Source organism: Hetaerina americana, unplaced genomic scaffold, assembly GCF_022747635.1.
Source record: "Hetaerina americana unplaced genomic scaffold, ioHetAmer1.1.p SCAF_1, whole genome shotgun sequence".
Taxonomy (NCBI): Eukaryota; Metazoa; Arthropoda; class Insecta; order Odonata; family Calopterygidae; genus Hetaerina; species Hetaerina americana.
This window is the reverse complement of record NW_027286069.1, coordinates 64887302-64902964: the sequence shown is the minus strand read 5'-3', so window position 1 is coordinate 64902964 and position 15663 is coordinate 64887302. Positions and strand designations below refer to the sequence as shown.

At 38.8% G+C, this 15663-nt stretch overlaps 1 protein-coding gene across 4 annotated transcripts in view; it reads right to left on the bottom strand.

Annotated features, from left to right (window-relative positions):
- Positions 1–15663, bottom strand: part of LOC139692588 (SUN domain-containing ossification factor) — a 100203-nt gene that overhangs the window by 15688 nt on the left and 68852 nt on the right. For 2 of the 4 annotated variants that reach the window (XM_071590884.1, XM_071590875.1), the window contains exon 2: positions 357–751. The exons of the other annotated variants lie outside the window; for them this stretch is intronic. In XM_071590884.1, coding sequence (XP_071446985.1) covers positions 357–646 — 290 coding nt within the window. In that variant the 5' untranslated portion in view covers positions 647–751. The remainder of the gene's footprint in view (positions 1–356; positions 752–15663) is intronic. 4 annotated transcript variants of the gene reach the window in all.

Sequence of the window (15663 nt, the reverse complement as noted above, 5' to 3'; positions counted from 1 at the left end):
AAGAATATTTGACAAAATGAACAAAATGAACAATAATATTAAGAGAGACAATTAATGTACTGATAACAAGACCAGACATAAAAGAGAAATGGTAAAATTCATTAATGACTTAGGCTTCAACAGCCAAAAGTGCGCAACTGATGGCTACCCAAAATGGCTCAGAACACTTTGACCTGCAGTGAAAGAAATAAAAAAGGTTTTATTCATCAGCAGCAAGCAGCAACACATGAGGAAAACATGGCACTGAAGAACTGACTCCGATGAAACAATCAGCATGCTGTGGCACCCTAGCGGACAGTAAAGTAAGAGTGAGACAAACATCGTGGATCGCCACCCATTTTTCTGTGTCTACTCACCGGTGGCAGAGTATAGACAGTGTGCCACCTTGGAAACGACACGTAATTGCAAAGTAGAGGGCCATTGGCAGTAGTATCAGGGTGACGAATGGCAGTAGACGCTGGGAGGCTGTCCACCCCCTCTGAGTTCCCAACACCCTCCCGTAACTTGTGCCATCGGTTTTCCGAATAGGAGGGGTGGATGACCGGAGCCGGGAGGTGGCCGTGGGCATTAGAGAAGCTGCCTTGAAGGGGATGGAGCCCCTCTCGGCTCCTGCTAGACCACCACAAACGCACACCTCCAGCTCCATTCCCTAATCACTTTTTATCACATTCAGTCTCACACACTCTTCAGCGATGAATTACCCCCCCCTCGAGGATCCCGTTGAGATATTTGGATAGTCACCAGTGAAGATCTGTTGCCAAGTAAAAGTAAAAGTTAAGAATAAAAAGTTAACACGCAAAATTAAGGTCACATAATATTAAGCAAAGTAGGCACCTTTTGCAATGCTGTAAATATATCATGGCAGCAATCATGCCCAAAATGCATTAACAATTGAAAATTTACAAATAGTTTACCAAGTAAATAAAATGCATTTCAAGCAACTGGAATCTTTTTACATGCATGATACAAATAAAGGGTATCCAAGATTTTTCAAGATTTCATCCAATATGATATGCTCACACAATTTACAGGGAATAATATAAATATTTGTATTTACCGCCATTTCAAGGGCATTAGGTCCAAGATTATTTTTCTCACATTTATTAGATAATTACCAATAAAATAGATACCAAAAGGGAATAATGTTTATTTACTTTATTTTTATGTATTTATAAACCCTGCAAGCCACCACTAGGTTGTGTGGCAAGGGGTGAATACACACCAGAATAATTATACCTTAACATGACCCTACTATGGACGAACAATTTTATTATCATCCCTGATCATTCGTGGAAAAAATGATATCTTAAATTTATCTGCTCTACATTTAATCTCTCTAATTTTAGTAACATGATCTCTCCTACCATTGTATGATGGTGGTAATAATAGATTTTCAACATGACTGCTTAAAAGAACTCCTTCCAATTTATGCAAGAGCTTCAATCTGTAATTTAACCTTCGCTCCGTGAGAGATTCCCATCCTAGCTTCTCTAACATTTTGGATACACTACAAAGTTTATAACTTTTTACAAATCTAACTCCTCCACGCTGCACGTGATCCCATTCGTCAATCAATCCCATCCCATATACTATACTTGCAGCATGAGGCCTAACCAATAGCAGATAACATTTCTCTTTGACTTTTTCATCACATTTACTTAGTACTTTTGTAAAGATTCCTGATTTTTTGTTAGCTTGGCCATATATTCCCCGCATGAGTTTCACCCAGGAGAGAACATGAGTGAAGTTAATGTTTTGGTATTTAGTTGAGTCTTCCCATTCGATGTTCCCAATGCAGTAGGCATTGGGGTGGGAATTGTTCTTTTTCCAAAAATTTGTGACTAAGCACTTTTCTAAGTTTAATTCTAATTGCCAAGTGTCACACCAGCGTTGCATAGCATTAAGGTTATCTGATAAAGCCACCGTGTCCTCAGGATCACAGATATCACAGTTAACTATTGCATCATCGGCAAATAAACCTAGTGACTTACTAGTAGTAATCTTACTAGTAATAAATCTTACTAGTAACTATGGAGCCAATGTCATTAACATAAAGTAAGAATAAAAGAGGTCCGATTACACTTCCCTGGGGAACACCTGAAGTAAATTATACTGCATTTGAGCTAACTCCGTCTATCACTGCTCTTTGAACCCGAACCTTCGAAAAGTCTTTTATCCAACCCCGGGTATTTTTATCTATGCCATATGCTTCTAGCTTTACAAGTAGTTTACTTTGAGGTACTTTGTTGAAGGCTTTCTTCAAATCTAGAAAAACACATCCACTTGATCATTGCTCTGTCCTGAAGTAAGAATATCATGATCAAAAAGAGCAAGTTGTCTCTGGCAGGATCTACCTTTTCAGAAACCATGCTGATTTTTCATTAATAACTTCTGATTATCGAGGTGTCTCACGATTGAACTAGCAACTACATGCTCCATAACCTTGCACAAAATAGATGTGAGGAAAATAGGTCTTTAATTACTCAGTTCCTCCTAGTCTCCATTTTTAAATATTGGTGTTACATTAGCCGTTTTCCAATCTCTGGGATTGAATTTGTGATCTACCAGCGACTTCTTAAATACTATTTTTAGATATGGTGTAATTTCCAAAGCTAGATCCTTAGATACAGGAGTGGGTATTTCATCTGGTCTGGAGGATTTAAAAGGCTAATTGGTGAAGGAACTTTGAAAGAAGAAATTTAATGCGTTAGCCTTTTCCAAACTGCTGGTTACTCTTTCATCTTTATCATTTTTGAGTGAATTAACAGTTGACTTATTTCCCTGAACTTCTCTGATGTATGGCCAAAATGCTTTAGGATTCTCTTTCAAATTTTCTGCTAACCTTATCCTTTTGAATTAACTTAACACTTTCCGAAATGCATTCTTCGCATTCGCCCTGGATATCTTATAATAATAAGTGATCTCATTATTTTGGTCGCAAGAGAATTCAGCCCCAATATTTTTCATCTTGGCATGGCATAGCCTTTGACGTTGTAATCCCTTTCTAACATCTGCTTGGTACCATCTAGGTTTCGTTGATCTTCTATAAATTTACAAGGAATGAACTTGTTGACTGCTGAGCACATGATCTCAAGGAAGTGATTCCATGTACCCTCAATAGTTCAGTGAAGACTATCTTTCCTAAAACTAGCAAACTGATTTTGTAGCGTGCACTTTAGGCCATTGAAGTCTTCTTTAAAAAAGTAAATTTTCCTTTTAGGCTTCTTATTTCAGATCTCATTCTAGTATTGAATTATCTCTGTCGACTGGTTGTCTGTAAAATAAGCAAACATAAATTCTTTTGGATTGAGGACTTTTAATTGAGTACCAAACGCTTTCCAAACCATTACCCAGAATTACCTCAACCCTACTGATGCAAGAATTTTAAACTAGCATAAAGACAGCGCCTCTGATTCTATTTGTTCTGTCATTTCTGTAATTGGAAAAGGATATTGGGGAAATTTCACCGTGGGCAATTTCAGTGGATTACCAGATTTCTGTCCCAATAATTATATCTGCACCAGTCCTTTGAATAAAGTGATACTGCGACTTTGTTCTTTGAACTTTGGCAATTTACTACCAATACAGATAATGTTTGCTTGACATTTCAGTTTTTTGAATTTTTAACGACAATTGTCTTCTGATAAATATTGAATCTCTTATGAATTTTCCATCCGATGCTATCTGATTCGTGTTAAATGAGCTATTGCTAGCACTGAACCTCACTTCATTAAAAGCTACATAATTTGGCATAGAAGACTTTAAGAGACCCACTATTTGACCTACAGAATGACGAACACTATAATCTAAAGACGCCCTGCAATGCTCGAATATCCTACCCGCTACACACCTGGCGGCCTCAGACGTGTAGTGAACACCAGAACGGTTCAAGGGGTTCCTACACGATTGGATCGCCGGCTGAAGGTCGATGAAGGACGCCCCGATATCCCTGCGGAAAGCACGCAACCTCTAATTGATGCCTTCCACTCGGCTCTAAATAATTATTCAAATACATATTTTGAAAGGAGTTCAACTGTAACTCATAATAAATACGTATCTGGGATTTTCCTTTCAACTAAGGAATTCCGTTTTGGAGTTCGTACACAAGGCCATGTAACCATATGTTACATTTTCGTTGGAACAATCAACCACCGGTTAACATGAAAAAACTGTAGCACACATGGTAACAAAGCCACACCCACAAGCGTAAATTAATGAACACGTATCATAAATGTTTCCCACTGGAGATGGGGTCCACAGTATGAAGAACGACTTGCTCGCTGAACCCACTGATGTAAATCCAAACCACCCCGCAAGCACTTACGCACGCCGGGTTGCTAGCATTGCAGGATAAAAGTAGTCGCGTAACCCAGCGGTCGAAAAATATCAAACACTTTGTATAAAAAGTATTGGGAACAATTTTTCCTGGCGTGACTGTCTGTCGCACCCGCAGGCTTGGTGGTGGGGGGTCTGCCCTTCCACACGCGCCAATCGCCTGCGAGCGTTCGTTCAGGCTAGATCGTGTTTAGTGGACCTCTGTTGAGTGACTCGGTGCAAGCGAAAATTCAGCGAACGACTGAACAGTGGCACGCTATAAAAGTTAGTGTTGGCCTGGGGAAATCGGGTATGGAGACGGGCATGATTCGCCATTTGTACAAGGATGAAAGCATGTCACAAAATGCAATGTTTGCGTGGCAAAAATGCCTCAAAGATGGCAGAGAGAGTGTGGAGGACGAGTCATACAAGGCAAGAGGAGGAAGACGTACAATTGAGACTATCAGATTGTGAGCCAGCAAAAACGTGATATATTAATAAAATGAAAAGACTGGCTAGTATGAAATATTAGTGTAATAAGTAACAACTGTTTTAATTCATGGATATGAAAAGGGATACATTTTAAAACCTCATGAAGAACTGTCCCTGAAAAAAGTAAATTCAAATTTTCATGTAGCAAGCCACTTTTTTACGTAAAATTTGATGCGTTCTTCCATTAAAGTCTTTTTTTGCAGGTAAGTCTAGAGCAAGTCGGAACGAGGATTTTACCACCCATTTTTATAATTGTTGTCCCCTACCATCCATTTAACTTCAATCACAATAGATGGAGGCACTTACTGACTTCTCAATTGTCATTTATTCATTTTCCTATATTAGGTGTTTCTGTAGTGTTTGCTAAATAGCAGCGCGGGGAACATACGTCTGTCGCCTTCCAGTCGGTGCATGAGAATAAGGCCCCCCTCCCATTATTCTCTAAGGAATAACAGCGCGCGCACACACACGAACGCACAACCAATCACGTTTAAGCTCAGCAGAATGCTGAAGGATTTACCCACGGTAGGGATGCGCGGAGGGGAGGTTTCACCCATAGCCGGTGAATACAAGCACGTGATGGCGCATTCACATTCCACCTCCGTGCTGACGCAGTTTCCCTGGAGATCAAGGAGGACTGGCGCTTGATTCCGCGCGGGCGTCGAGTCGAGTGAAACAAAACAAAATTATTTAACTTCGACCAGGCCCGCTGTAACACTAGGGGGCTGAAATCATCCTTTCCACCTGATAGTGACCCTAACTACGGTAAAATCTGATGCAAATACTTTTCATGCTCAATCAGACGAACTTATTAAACATGCGAAAATAGGTCCCAGTTGCTACACTCTGCTTGCTAGGGTTAAAATCACTTCAATAACAATGCCAACATTAATAAGAAATATATCACGACAGTCTTACGTTAAGCGGGACCAAAATCTTGTATATATATATATATATATATATATATATATATATATATATATATATATATATATATACACACACACACACACACACACAGGGCCGATGACCGATGAATACAAGGTAAGTTAACGAGAAGGTTGATAGCTGATTAGTTCAAATACTTACTTCTCATTAGTTTACCTGTCTCCGAAGAGAAAAGTAGTAGCTCGATTACTAGAAGTTGGTGAAATGTTAACGAGCACTAATGAAGGTGCTTAAAATAACTTGCTTGTGCGTCTGAAGTCCACCCGTATGTGCGTGAATGGGAGAAAGGAAAGAGGCGGGAGTTACCAGCAGTCTTATCGTAGACAGCCGTCCAGCCGTGCCACCCTCCCACGCGACACTGATTGACTTGTAGCGAGGTGTTCGGTGGCGGAGAGAAGAGAGGCAGACACAAGAAAGCCACGCATCACTAATTGTCGAAGGCGAATCTGGTTTGCTATTTGGCTTGAGCACTACCAAAAACGAGCAGAGGCAAGGTATGAGGAAAAATTGAGCACGAAATCATTTGATGAACATATTGCAATATGGACGTAAAACCTATTATACACATTTATACATGTTTCTTTGTTTGTGTCCTTCACCTACGCACAATCACAATGCAAAGTCGCCATGAATGGACACACTCACCCGGTGGAAGACCCGAGAGGAATTTTTGCACTCAATATGACGGGAAAGCACCAGATCTTTAAGTTACCTACGCATTTAATTTTTTACATTGACTAGGGACAAACACAAATGGATTGATATTTCAAGAAAGTCATTTTTCAGCCAACGGGCAAAATACGATTCTACATGTGAGATAGTGACGAAGTAATGCTCAAGATGAGTGACGATAAGTGAACGATTTTATTGTACAGATATAAGCAGCTCGCAAGTGAAAATCGAGTCGGCATAAAACAGAAGTGAAGGAAACACGGAATTGACATTTAGTAAGATATTATATTTGAATGGATTTCAGTAACCGTAAAATATAGTAATAATGCCGAAGGCCTTAACTTAAATGCAAATAAAAGTATTTAAAGAAGACTACAGTTTAAAATGGTACCCTGGTCTTAAAATGATCGAAAAATAATTTAGACCAAGATTTCCGTACCTTTGAGCATTAGATGATCAAAACTGATTTGTTGTTTCAAAACGTATGGGTATAAATAAATTTCATCAGCGTTCATCATGTATAAATCGGCAGTCGGTTCAGATTAACCTGCAAAAGAGACGGTAGAGGCAGACTTATCCATATATTATTGAGTCAACGTTCTGCATGTATCTATATACACAAACATTATGTGCACGTCCTACTAGGGCGCACGACTGGTATGAAATAGGTTAAGTAGAGGAAAAAACAAAGACTCGAAAATAATTTCAACAAGAGAGGTATGAGCTGGTGAATAAAGAGGTGTCTCTCCACTTTAGATAACGTGCTCAACTAAGCGCTAGCCCTCAACAATTGGGCAACTAAGATAGATTCAGTGATGAAAGGGAAAATACTAAAAGAGAGTAAAACTTCACTGACTGCAGGGTGATCTAATGAATATGAAAAGTATTCATTTTTAATTTGAAGATAGACCACTAAAATCCATACTAATCAGTTCATTTTGCATATTTTTCTTGGGTGTGCCCGTAATTACAGCTTCAACAATTTAGGATCCTGATAATAAGGCGAATAATGCTCCATTATTTTAGTAAGTACGAAGAGCAGAAATATACGTAGTACAATGAGGAATCCACACATCACAGGCCTGAAAAATTTCTATCCATCTGGAGGAAGCCGGCAAAATGCTGCCCTGCTACGTTGGCAAGGCCAGCGTGGGATAATGGGCCTACGTTGGAAGGGAGGAATAAGACTCTTTCCGGAATTTCAGTTTACCCCCAAACGAAGGATGACACTACCATCACGTGGCCAAATCGCGTGAGGTCTAGGCTTCCAATTTACTGGCAATGCTAAGCAGCAAAGGAATTCACCCTTCACAGGATAAATGAGGTGAATAGTTACGGACGAGATTCGTAACAGGTCAATACAAAACTGAGCACACCAATTAGCAGAAAGATGAGAAATTAATTCTACTACTTAAAAATTACATTTAAAAGTACTACAAGCTTAAAAGGAAAGGCTGAAATGATGGCAAGCGTACTCCATATCCAATTAAAGTATTTTCGTCAGAATTGTACGTCGGACATGGCCATTTTATTTTATGAAGCTTCATCATAAGAGAGCAAATGTAATGGAATTCTCGAGAAGTAGGAAAACTAAGTTTAACATTAAATAGAAGAGAATAAACAAGAGCAGATAATATACTTGGTCAATATTTTAAAGGAAAATGGATATTGCAGCGGGGACTTAGGGGAATAATTACGTTAGCGAAAGAGGCATTCGCAAGACGAAGAGATATGATGACGAGTACACTGATTAAATATGTGAAGATGAGTTAAGATTTCAATATAGAGGGTATTGCTTCTTGGATGAGCGACTTGATCTTTGAGATAAAAGGATGAGCGCAGATTAGAGGTTTTTGAGATATGGACGTGACATACACGTATAATCGAGGAAATAAGTCAGACAGAGAGGAAAGCGCATGCTGAGGATTTTATAGGATAGTTGAAGTGAGGAAGTAACTGGTGGAAATCCGTAAAAGGTAAACAAAGTGAATGGAGGAAATATTTAAAAGTAGTGGTATATTGAAGGCGGTGATGGAAGGGAGGACGTTGGATAGTATGCTTTTTAGACAGCCTTAGGGTGAGAAGAAGTTACGAAGAAATAATGTATGCAGTCAAAAGACAGACGACGTTCTCACGATACTTATAAATAAATAGTCGATAAGAACCGTTAAAAACCTACATTTATGTGTTTCGAATTTCTCTGCGAAAGCTGTATATTATTTTTATGTGAAGTTAACTTTTTTCTTAATTAATTATGGTTCGGGTCAGCGTTCATCTAGCAGGGTAAGTTTTACAAACTAATTACTCGTGCACAGAATATCACCTCCTAATATCACTCATTACTACTTCGCATACTTCGATCCGGATTCATGTCTTGTTAAATCCAATCGTTAGTTAAAGTGAAAGTTAACGGGGGATTACCGACAAATCCGAATATATAAACAAAAAAGATTGCTCATTAGAGAATGTGAACAATATAACCGTAGTAATATAGTCTATCAGCCATTGAGCTGTTTAAAGTTCGGTTCCGAACTTAAATAGAGGTCATAAAACTAAGTTTTTACCTTACCCGCAAGTTAACGTTAACTCTCAGTTTAACGAGCCAATACCTGGCCTCAGTTCCACAAATGCGAATAAAGACTGCACATGAATGAACGACATATTTTATCAACACTTCTTCGCAACTAGCCTGAAAGCCACATATCCCTCAGAATATTAGTACAAAAATATAGCCCAAATTCCACATAAAATTTATGTGGAAGACCAAATTATTTTCTTTTCCGAGCCCAAATTTCCTTATATTAGATCAAGAAATATATGTGACATTAAATCGAATAAGAGCACAAACAGCGACGGGGGAAACAATGGAATTCCGATTTGAATGGCTGTTGAGAATTCCAAAATGCCATGAATTGCCTTTCACCACTTCATTCAAGAGCCCTCGCGTTATTAACACTTACGCCTTTTTGTCGGAACGTGCGAAACAGGACGGCGCACAAAGCTTTCATCCTTCAGAAGTTATTCAAATAAACCAAAAAAAAGAGCGAAATCATCTAAATTGCTCTGTTAACATGAAGTGTGAACGGAAGCAAACCTTCACTAGTCACGAACAGTGATTCGACTCGACATCACCAATTACTCCACGCGTCGCTACGCTCTACCAACTAAAACTAGGTCATCTAGAAGACAGCTCGACCGTATATCATGAATAGCAAATCGAAAGTAATCAAGATTTTCCGCAATTATTTTTCCTGTAATCAGGATTTGATGGAAGAAGAGATATTTTTACGCTACCTTCCATTCTTGTTTCATAAATTTTATAAAGTTTACATGAAAATATATTTTACGAAACAAGAATATTTTGTATTTAAATTAGAAATTAATCCTTTAAAGCTGATGCTACAATCAAGCGAAGGAATTCCATAATTATTTGCTAATGAACATGAAGCGGAAAACGAGCATTCACTTTGCGCAGCCGACTTCAAGAGCTCCCGGAAATGGAGTTAATGCTCTTCACACCTTTAAATTCTTAAGAGTTGATATTTATTTTTCATACTCTTTCATTCAAGGTATTCACAAACTACTTTTGTAAAGTACTTAAAGCGCCCAACAAGAAATGCTTTCCAGTTTCGCGTATGTCCTTAACAAATGCGCCAATATCTTTTCTTAACATAAAACGACATAAAAGTAACATAAGTAGATATGACAGGTGTCATAAAAGTAAATGAAACTAAAAAGAAAAACAATTGAGCGAAGCCAACTTGATTTCATGAGGAGAGGCGGTGACTAACTTCCAAAAACCTCTTCCCAAAAAGCTTCCTAACTGCCCGACTTCTGCTTCGATCACCATCCTTCCCCCTTCGCCCACACTTTCCACCTTCGATTGTTTCTTTCTGTATTTACTCCTTGCCCTGATCGCCCAGCGCAAGTCCAAGAGGCATGAACGGAGAGGGAAGCCGGCGAGGACTGAGGAAGGTGAAGATGGATGGAAGTCTCAATGTCGTCGACGGAATCCGTGGTGTCCTTGGGAAGGTGCCAAGAGTGTGCGGTTGAGTTCGAGGGGAAGGACTGGGGGTGGGGGAGAAGGGGGTAACGGAAAGGGGGAGTATAGCAGCAGGAGAAGGAATGAGGCTGGAGAGGAGATGGCGGGAGAGAAGGCGGGTGCGCGAGACATTTGCGAATAAAAAAAACGCGTTCCGTGTCGTGAAGCGCGAAGGAAAATGCCGTTTTAAAGCCCCCGGAGGGAGACACGACGAGAAAGGACATCCTAAAAGATCACTTTTCTTCTTCCTCTCAGGAGAGATTTTTACTCACGCATCTGAAAAGTGACATTTATGTGAGATGAACAAAATAAAAGGTAATAACATACGATTCAGGAGCATTTGCCCGAGGTAAAATTCGAACATTTGCTGGAGATGAAGACGAGAAACGTTTATTATGCCGATTTAATCTATGGCTTCAGGAGTAATATACGCGTGTTTAAGGAAATCGAAGGAAATTTTAATAAACACGTGTACTTTCCCCTTTCTATGGGAGCAAGAACTTCATTAAATGAGAGGTCAAACTAGCCACCAGTGCTTTTTGCTAAGTATATTTGAAATCCACTGGGGATCGAGATGGTGCGGGGGCTAACGTACTGGCTCCCACCCAGAGGGCGCGGGTTCAAATCCCGGCGGTGTTGAATATTTTTCAGAGGTATCTCGATCCCTACTTGAGGTGCTTTGTGGAGGGCACTTTGAGTGAGTACGCCGTCCGTCGGATGGGATGTTAAGCTGCGGACCCCTTGGCGCCTTTCGTAAAGAGTAGGCTAATGCCGACGCCGGGTTTCTCTCCACCCTTCATCCTTTCCTGTCCATCCCCTATGGCGCAAATAACCTAAGCTGTCAGTCGCCTCCCCTCAAAACTACTACTACTACTACTTGAAATCCACCGATGGAAATTCCTAAATCTGCAACAAATGTTAAGAATGGAAAAAAACCTTATAACAGTAGAAAAAATAACTTGTATTTTTATTTATTGTTAATAGGTTTATCAAATTCTTATCCATTACCTTAGTAAACTACATCTGAAGATGTCAAAATTAATTAAACATGTAGAAAAAATATGATTAGAAATATAATATGTCCTACTAAGGAAGGCCGCGTTAAAATGAGGGAGCAGCCTACACCCCTGAGGGCAACAGCGGATGTTGTAGACCACAATTTCCGCATAATAGTAAAATATCCTTTATTTTTACTGCAGTTTTTCGTTACTCTCTTAATCAGTAGGCAATATGCAGGTTGCTTAGTTTCCAGTACTTAGTGCTCACTAGAATAGAATAATGAAAAATTCAACTATATGATATATTTTCATCTAAAAATTATCTTTGAAATCTTAAAAGACATTTCATTGATAGGTAATAAATCTTCAATTGAAAAAATAACTCCGCACTCAAAGATATGATCAATTGAAAGAGCTTTCTTATGCATGTAAATGAACAGGAAAGCGCTTTAGCCATGCGTCCATAGTTCCATCTTCCATGAGTAACCGAGCCAGAGGAGTTAAGGCTTAGAAGAACATACGAGATGCTGCAGGGTTGGGGGGGTTGGTTGTGGAGGAGGTCGTAACGGCAATGCACGAGGGAGGCGATTCGGGAGAATGCGAGAGCGTCCGTGGAGGAGGAGAGGAGAAGACGAGAGGCGAGACTGGGGAGGAGGACTTAAGGGGCAATTTGGAGTGGAGGACGGAGTGAAGAGGGTGAGGTGAAAATGTTGCAGAGACGAAAGAGGAGAGGTAAACACGGCGGGAGGGAAAGGAAAAGGGAGGGAAAAGGAACAAAGAGGAAAAAAGGGGGGAGTTTCAAAATAGAGACCGCTTCCTCTGTCTCCCAGTTTCTCCCCTGCTCAGAAGGAAAGGGTCGTGGTAAGTGGGAAAGAGGGAGAAACAGAGAGGAAAGAATTATTTTGTTTTCTTTTTTTTCAGTCGGAAGCATTGTTATTGGCCCAATAATTTAAACACTTCCCTACCGGCGGCGGCAAGGACTGGCTGCATTCAAAATTAGACACTCTTGAACCTAAGAATACAAAAGGGAAAATTCATTTGTGTTAAAAGAAACGAAGATAACCGAAAGTCGTCCATCAACCGAAATAAAACCAATTATTTCTTAGCAATGGAAAATAACCGTTGTCAAATCAACCTAAAAGAACAGGTTTACATGGTTTTAACTTTTGTAATATCCACTAAAAAAATCGGCGAGAGAAATTCATTAAATTGATCAAGATTAGACTTTTGCTTTCGATGAATAGGAACTACACTACCGTTCTTTGAATTCAAGAACTGTCGGACGAAGTAATAAAGTTCGAAAATATTTATTGAAACAATCTCATGACTTAAAATACGAAATTAAAATGAAGCGGTAACTGTAAGAAGCTTTTTTCATAATTTGTGAAGAAAAATGGCAAGTCAACCATTTCCTGAATGCCGATAAAAAAAATTGGAGAGTTACAAGCCTTGAGGATGAATCGGATATCCCTAATACATTTCTGAAACAATTACCTTCAAACTAGGATGTGTGTGTGTGTGTTAAAAGTACGTATTTATAATTTACATTTAAGGATTTCTGGAAGGACATTCCTTGTTTTAAATATTACAATATTACTGTAATTTAAGTTTGCCTACTGAAAAGAAGCGAAATCCCGTGGATAACATAGGGGGTTCCCGTCGCAATTAATGCAATACTCTTAACACATCTCTTAGTATGTTTCTGCCGCTGATAATTCCGCGATAATAAATGGTACCACTAAGAAATTAATGTTTTCACTTAGTTTGGTATAATCATTTACGTAAATACCACTATTAATATTATTTGTATACACCGGATTAAAGCTAGCAGAGAAGGAAGCGCTCGATTCATACATATCATATTTTAGATTACAAAAAGGTGGCGGATAGGTAGACTACGAGGCAAAAAGAGATCTCAAGGTAAGTGTGTGCGATTTCAGGCCTTCAAGGTGTCTGAACCCGCGTACGTTCAGGCGCAGTATCAAGGATGACATCATGTACTGTTCCAAGTTCACGGTCTATTAATCACAAGGATAACTGCAGAAGAAATAGATTCAACAATTGATCCATTCAACAAATTCCAAGTTCATCAAATGATTGCTTCAATGGTGATTAATATTACTGCTATCGATTCAGTATTGCAGCCTAACAGCCAGATGTATATCCGGCAAAAATCTAAGATTTCAGGCATAAATATTACATGCAGCAGCTAACAGGTTAAAACACAAGTTTCCGTAATCGTTAAGTGACTAACCAACCTTGAAAGGAAATAATAGAAAGAAACAAAATTAATAAAATGAATAAAGAATTTAAATTATATTTTAAATTAAGTTCACTCGTTTTTATTTGTTCTCCTTACTGTAAATCAAAACAATTGAACGTTCTATATTTACTAACACGTTTTTACCAAAATAAATACACATTTTATAAGGAAACAGCTTTTTTGTGAACTTAAAATACATTATTACGCACCAAAATTTCTTGCAGATGTTATATTTGACCCTGAATGTCAAGTTTCCCCACAGTACTTCTGACTTTGAAGTACACAATTGTCCGTTTGTCTATAGCTACTCCTAATCTCTGCCTCACTCAAGTGAGCAAAATGATATCCTTCGAAATTCTTGCTCTCGCTTGGATGCAAAGAAATACTTTCATATCAACCGTAATTATTCCTCTCATAGTCTCCGTCATTTAAATTAACCCTTCTCCATTGTTATCCCTACGTTGAACACTTCTTTAATCCTGTACAACATGTTGTCGTTTGAAAACAAAATCACGATGAACCATCATCCATTACATCCAAGTCATCTCGATTACAGGCATATCCGTCTTCGACAACACGAGTTTTAACCATCTACTTCGTTTCTGTGACTGGTCATCACAATCATTTAGGAATGCATTGGTGCACCGTTCACGGTAATCCAAACTTCAATTTATTTTCTCAATTGAAAATGGATTTGTTTTGCCAGATATACTTTACTCGAGGAACAATTACTCGATTCCCTTACATCAAATATTGCTGAGTGCGCCCTTGGCCGATAATATTCTGTCTCGCATTCTGAGATTAATATATACATCCTTTACCTCTTCCTTCAGCTATCCTATACAGCATCTATCTGAGTGAGCAAATAAAATACGTAACTGTGAGAGGTAGCGGGAAATTGTGAAAAAGAACGCGGTGAAATTCCCTCCACTCGTCTTGAGTAAACATTAACATTTAGGAGATAATTCCTAAAACAATTAGTTCTCAAATAATATAAAATACATCGATTTTTCAGCCACGTATAATGAAAGTTCACTGGTATATGTAAGCTATCGAATTTAAATGATTTCTTCAAAAGAAGATCTCACACGAACAGTTAAGAAATACATGATTGTGATGCTAAACCATCATAAAAACGTCTTCTCTGGGTCGACTCTTGGCAGTATGCCAAATGCAAATGCGTGCGGGGGAATGCGTAGCAAGGAGCTCTTAGAATAAACGTTGACCTTTGCCGGGAACGAGTATGGGAAATCATGCTCCTCTCCATGGAGTTACTGCGGCAAGCAAATTACGATTGCAAATCCGTGATGCAGCGACACGTGGGCACACGATTTGCGGACCATCTAACACGTGTGATTTAAAGTAGGAGAAATCAGTAGCACGCCAAAGAAACGGAAATGGTAACTTAAAAGAAGACTAATTAACGCAATGCATGCAATGCTGTCTCACCTTCTCGCTAAAATTCGAGTCGGCCCATTGATCTAGACTGAAATATTTAGAGTACTCGCGTTTATAAAAAAACGTTTTCTCCAAAATAATTTTTTTAAATTAATATATACCGTCATGCTTGGAAAAAGATTGCCCCTAACTAAGAGAAAAATCACTCACGTGCGACAATAGAGTAAGTATATCAGAATTTGCAATATTACCGTTATTCGGCACATTACAATGCCTCTATCATTAATAAAGCCACTTACAAAAGCGAATGCAGAAAATTTTCAAAAGTAAACATAGTCAAAGAATCCAACATATCACAAAATATTCGGGAAAGGTGGAACGTAATTACTGAAAATAAAAAATATTCGAGTTATTCGTCACATCACTCAAATGCATTCATTAATTTTTTTTTAATTATAATGGCATGAGTAAATAGAGCTAACGATGAATATGCGAGTGAAGAGATATGGCAGTTTTCCGTAATATGACCTAACCTC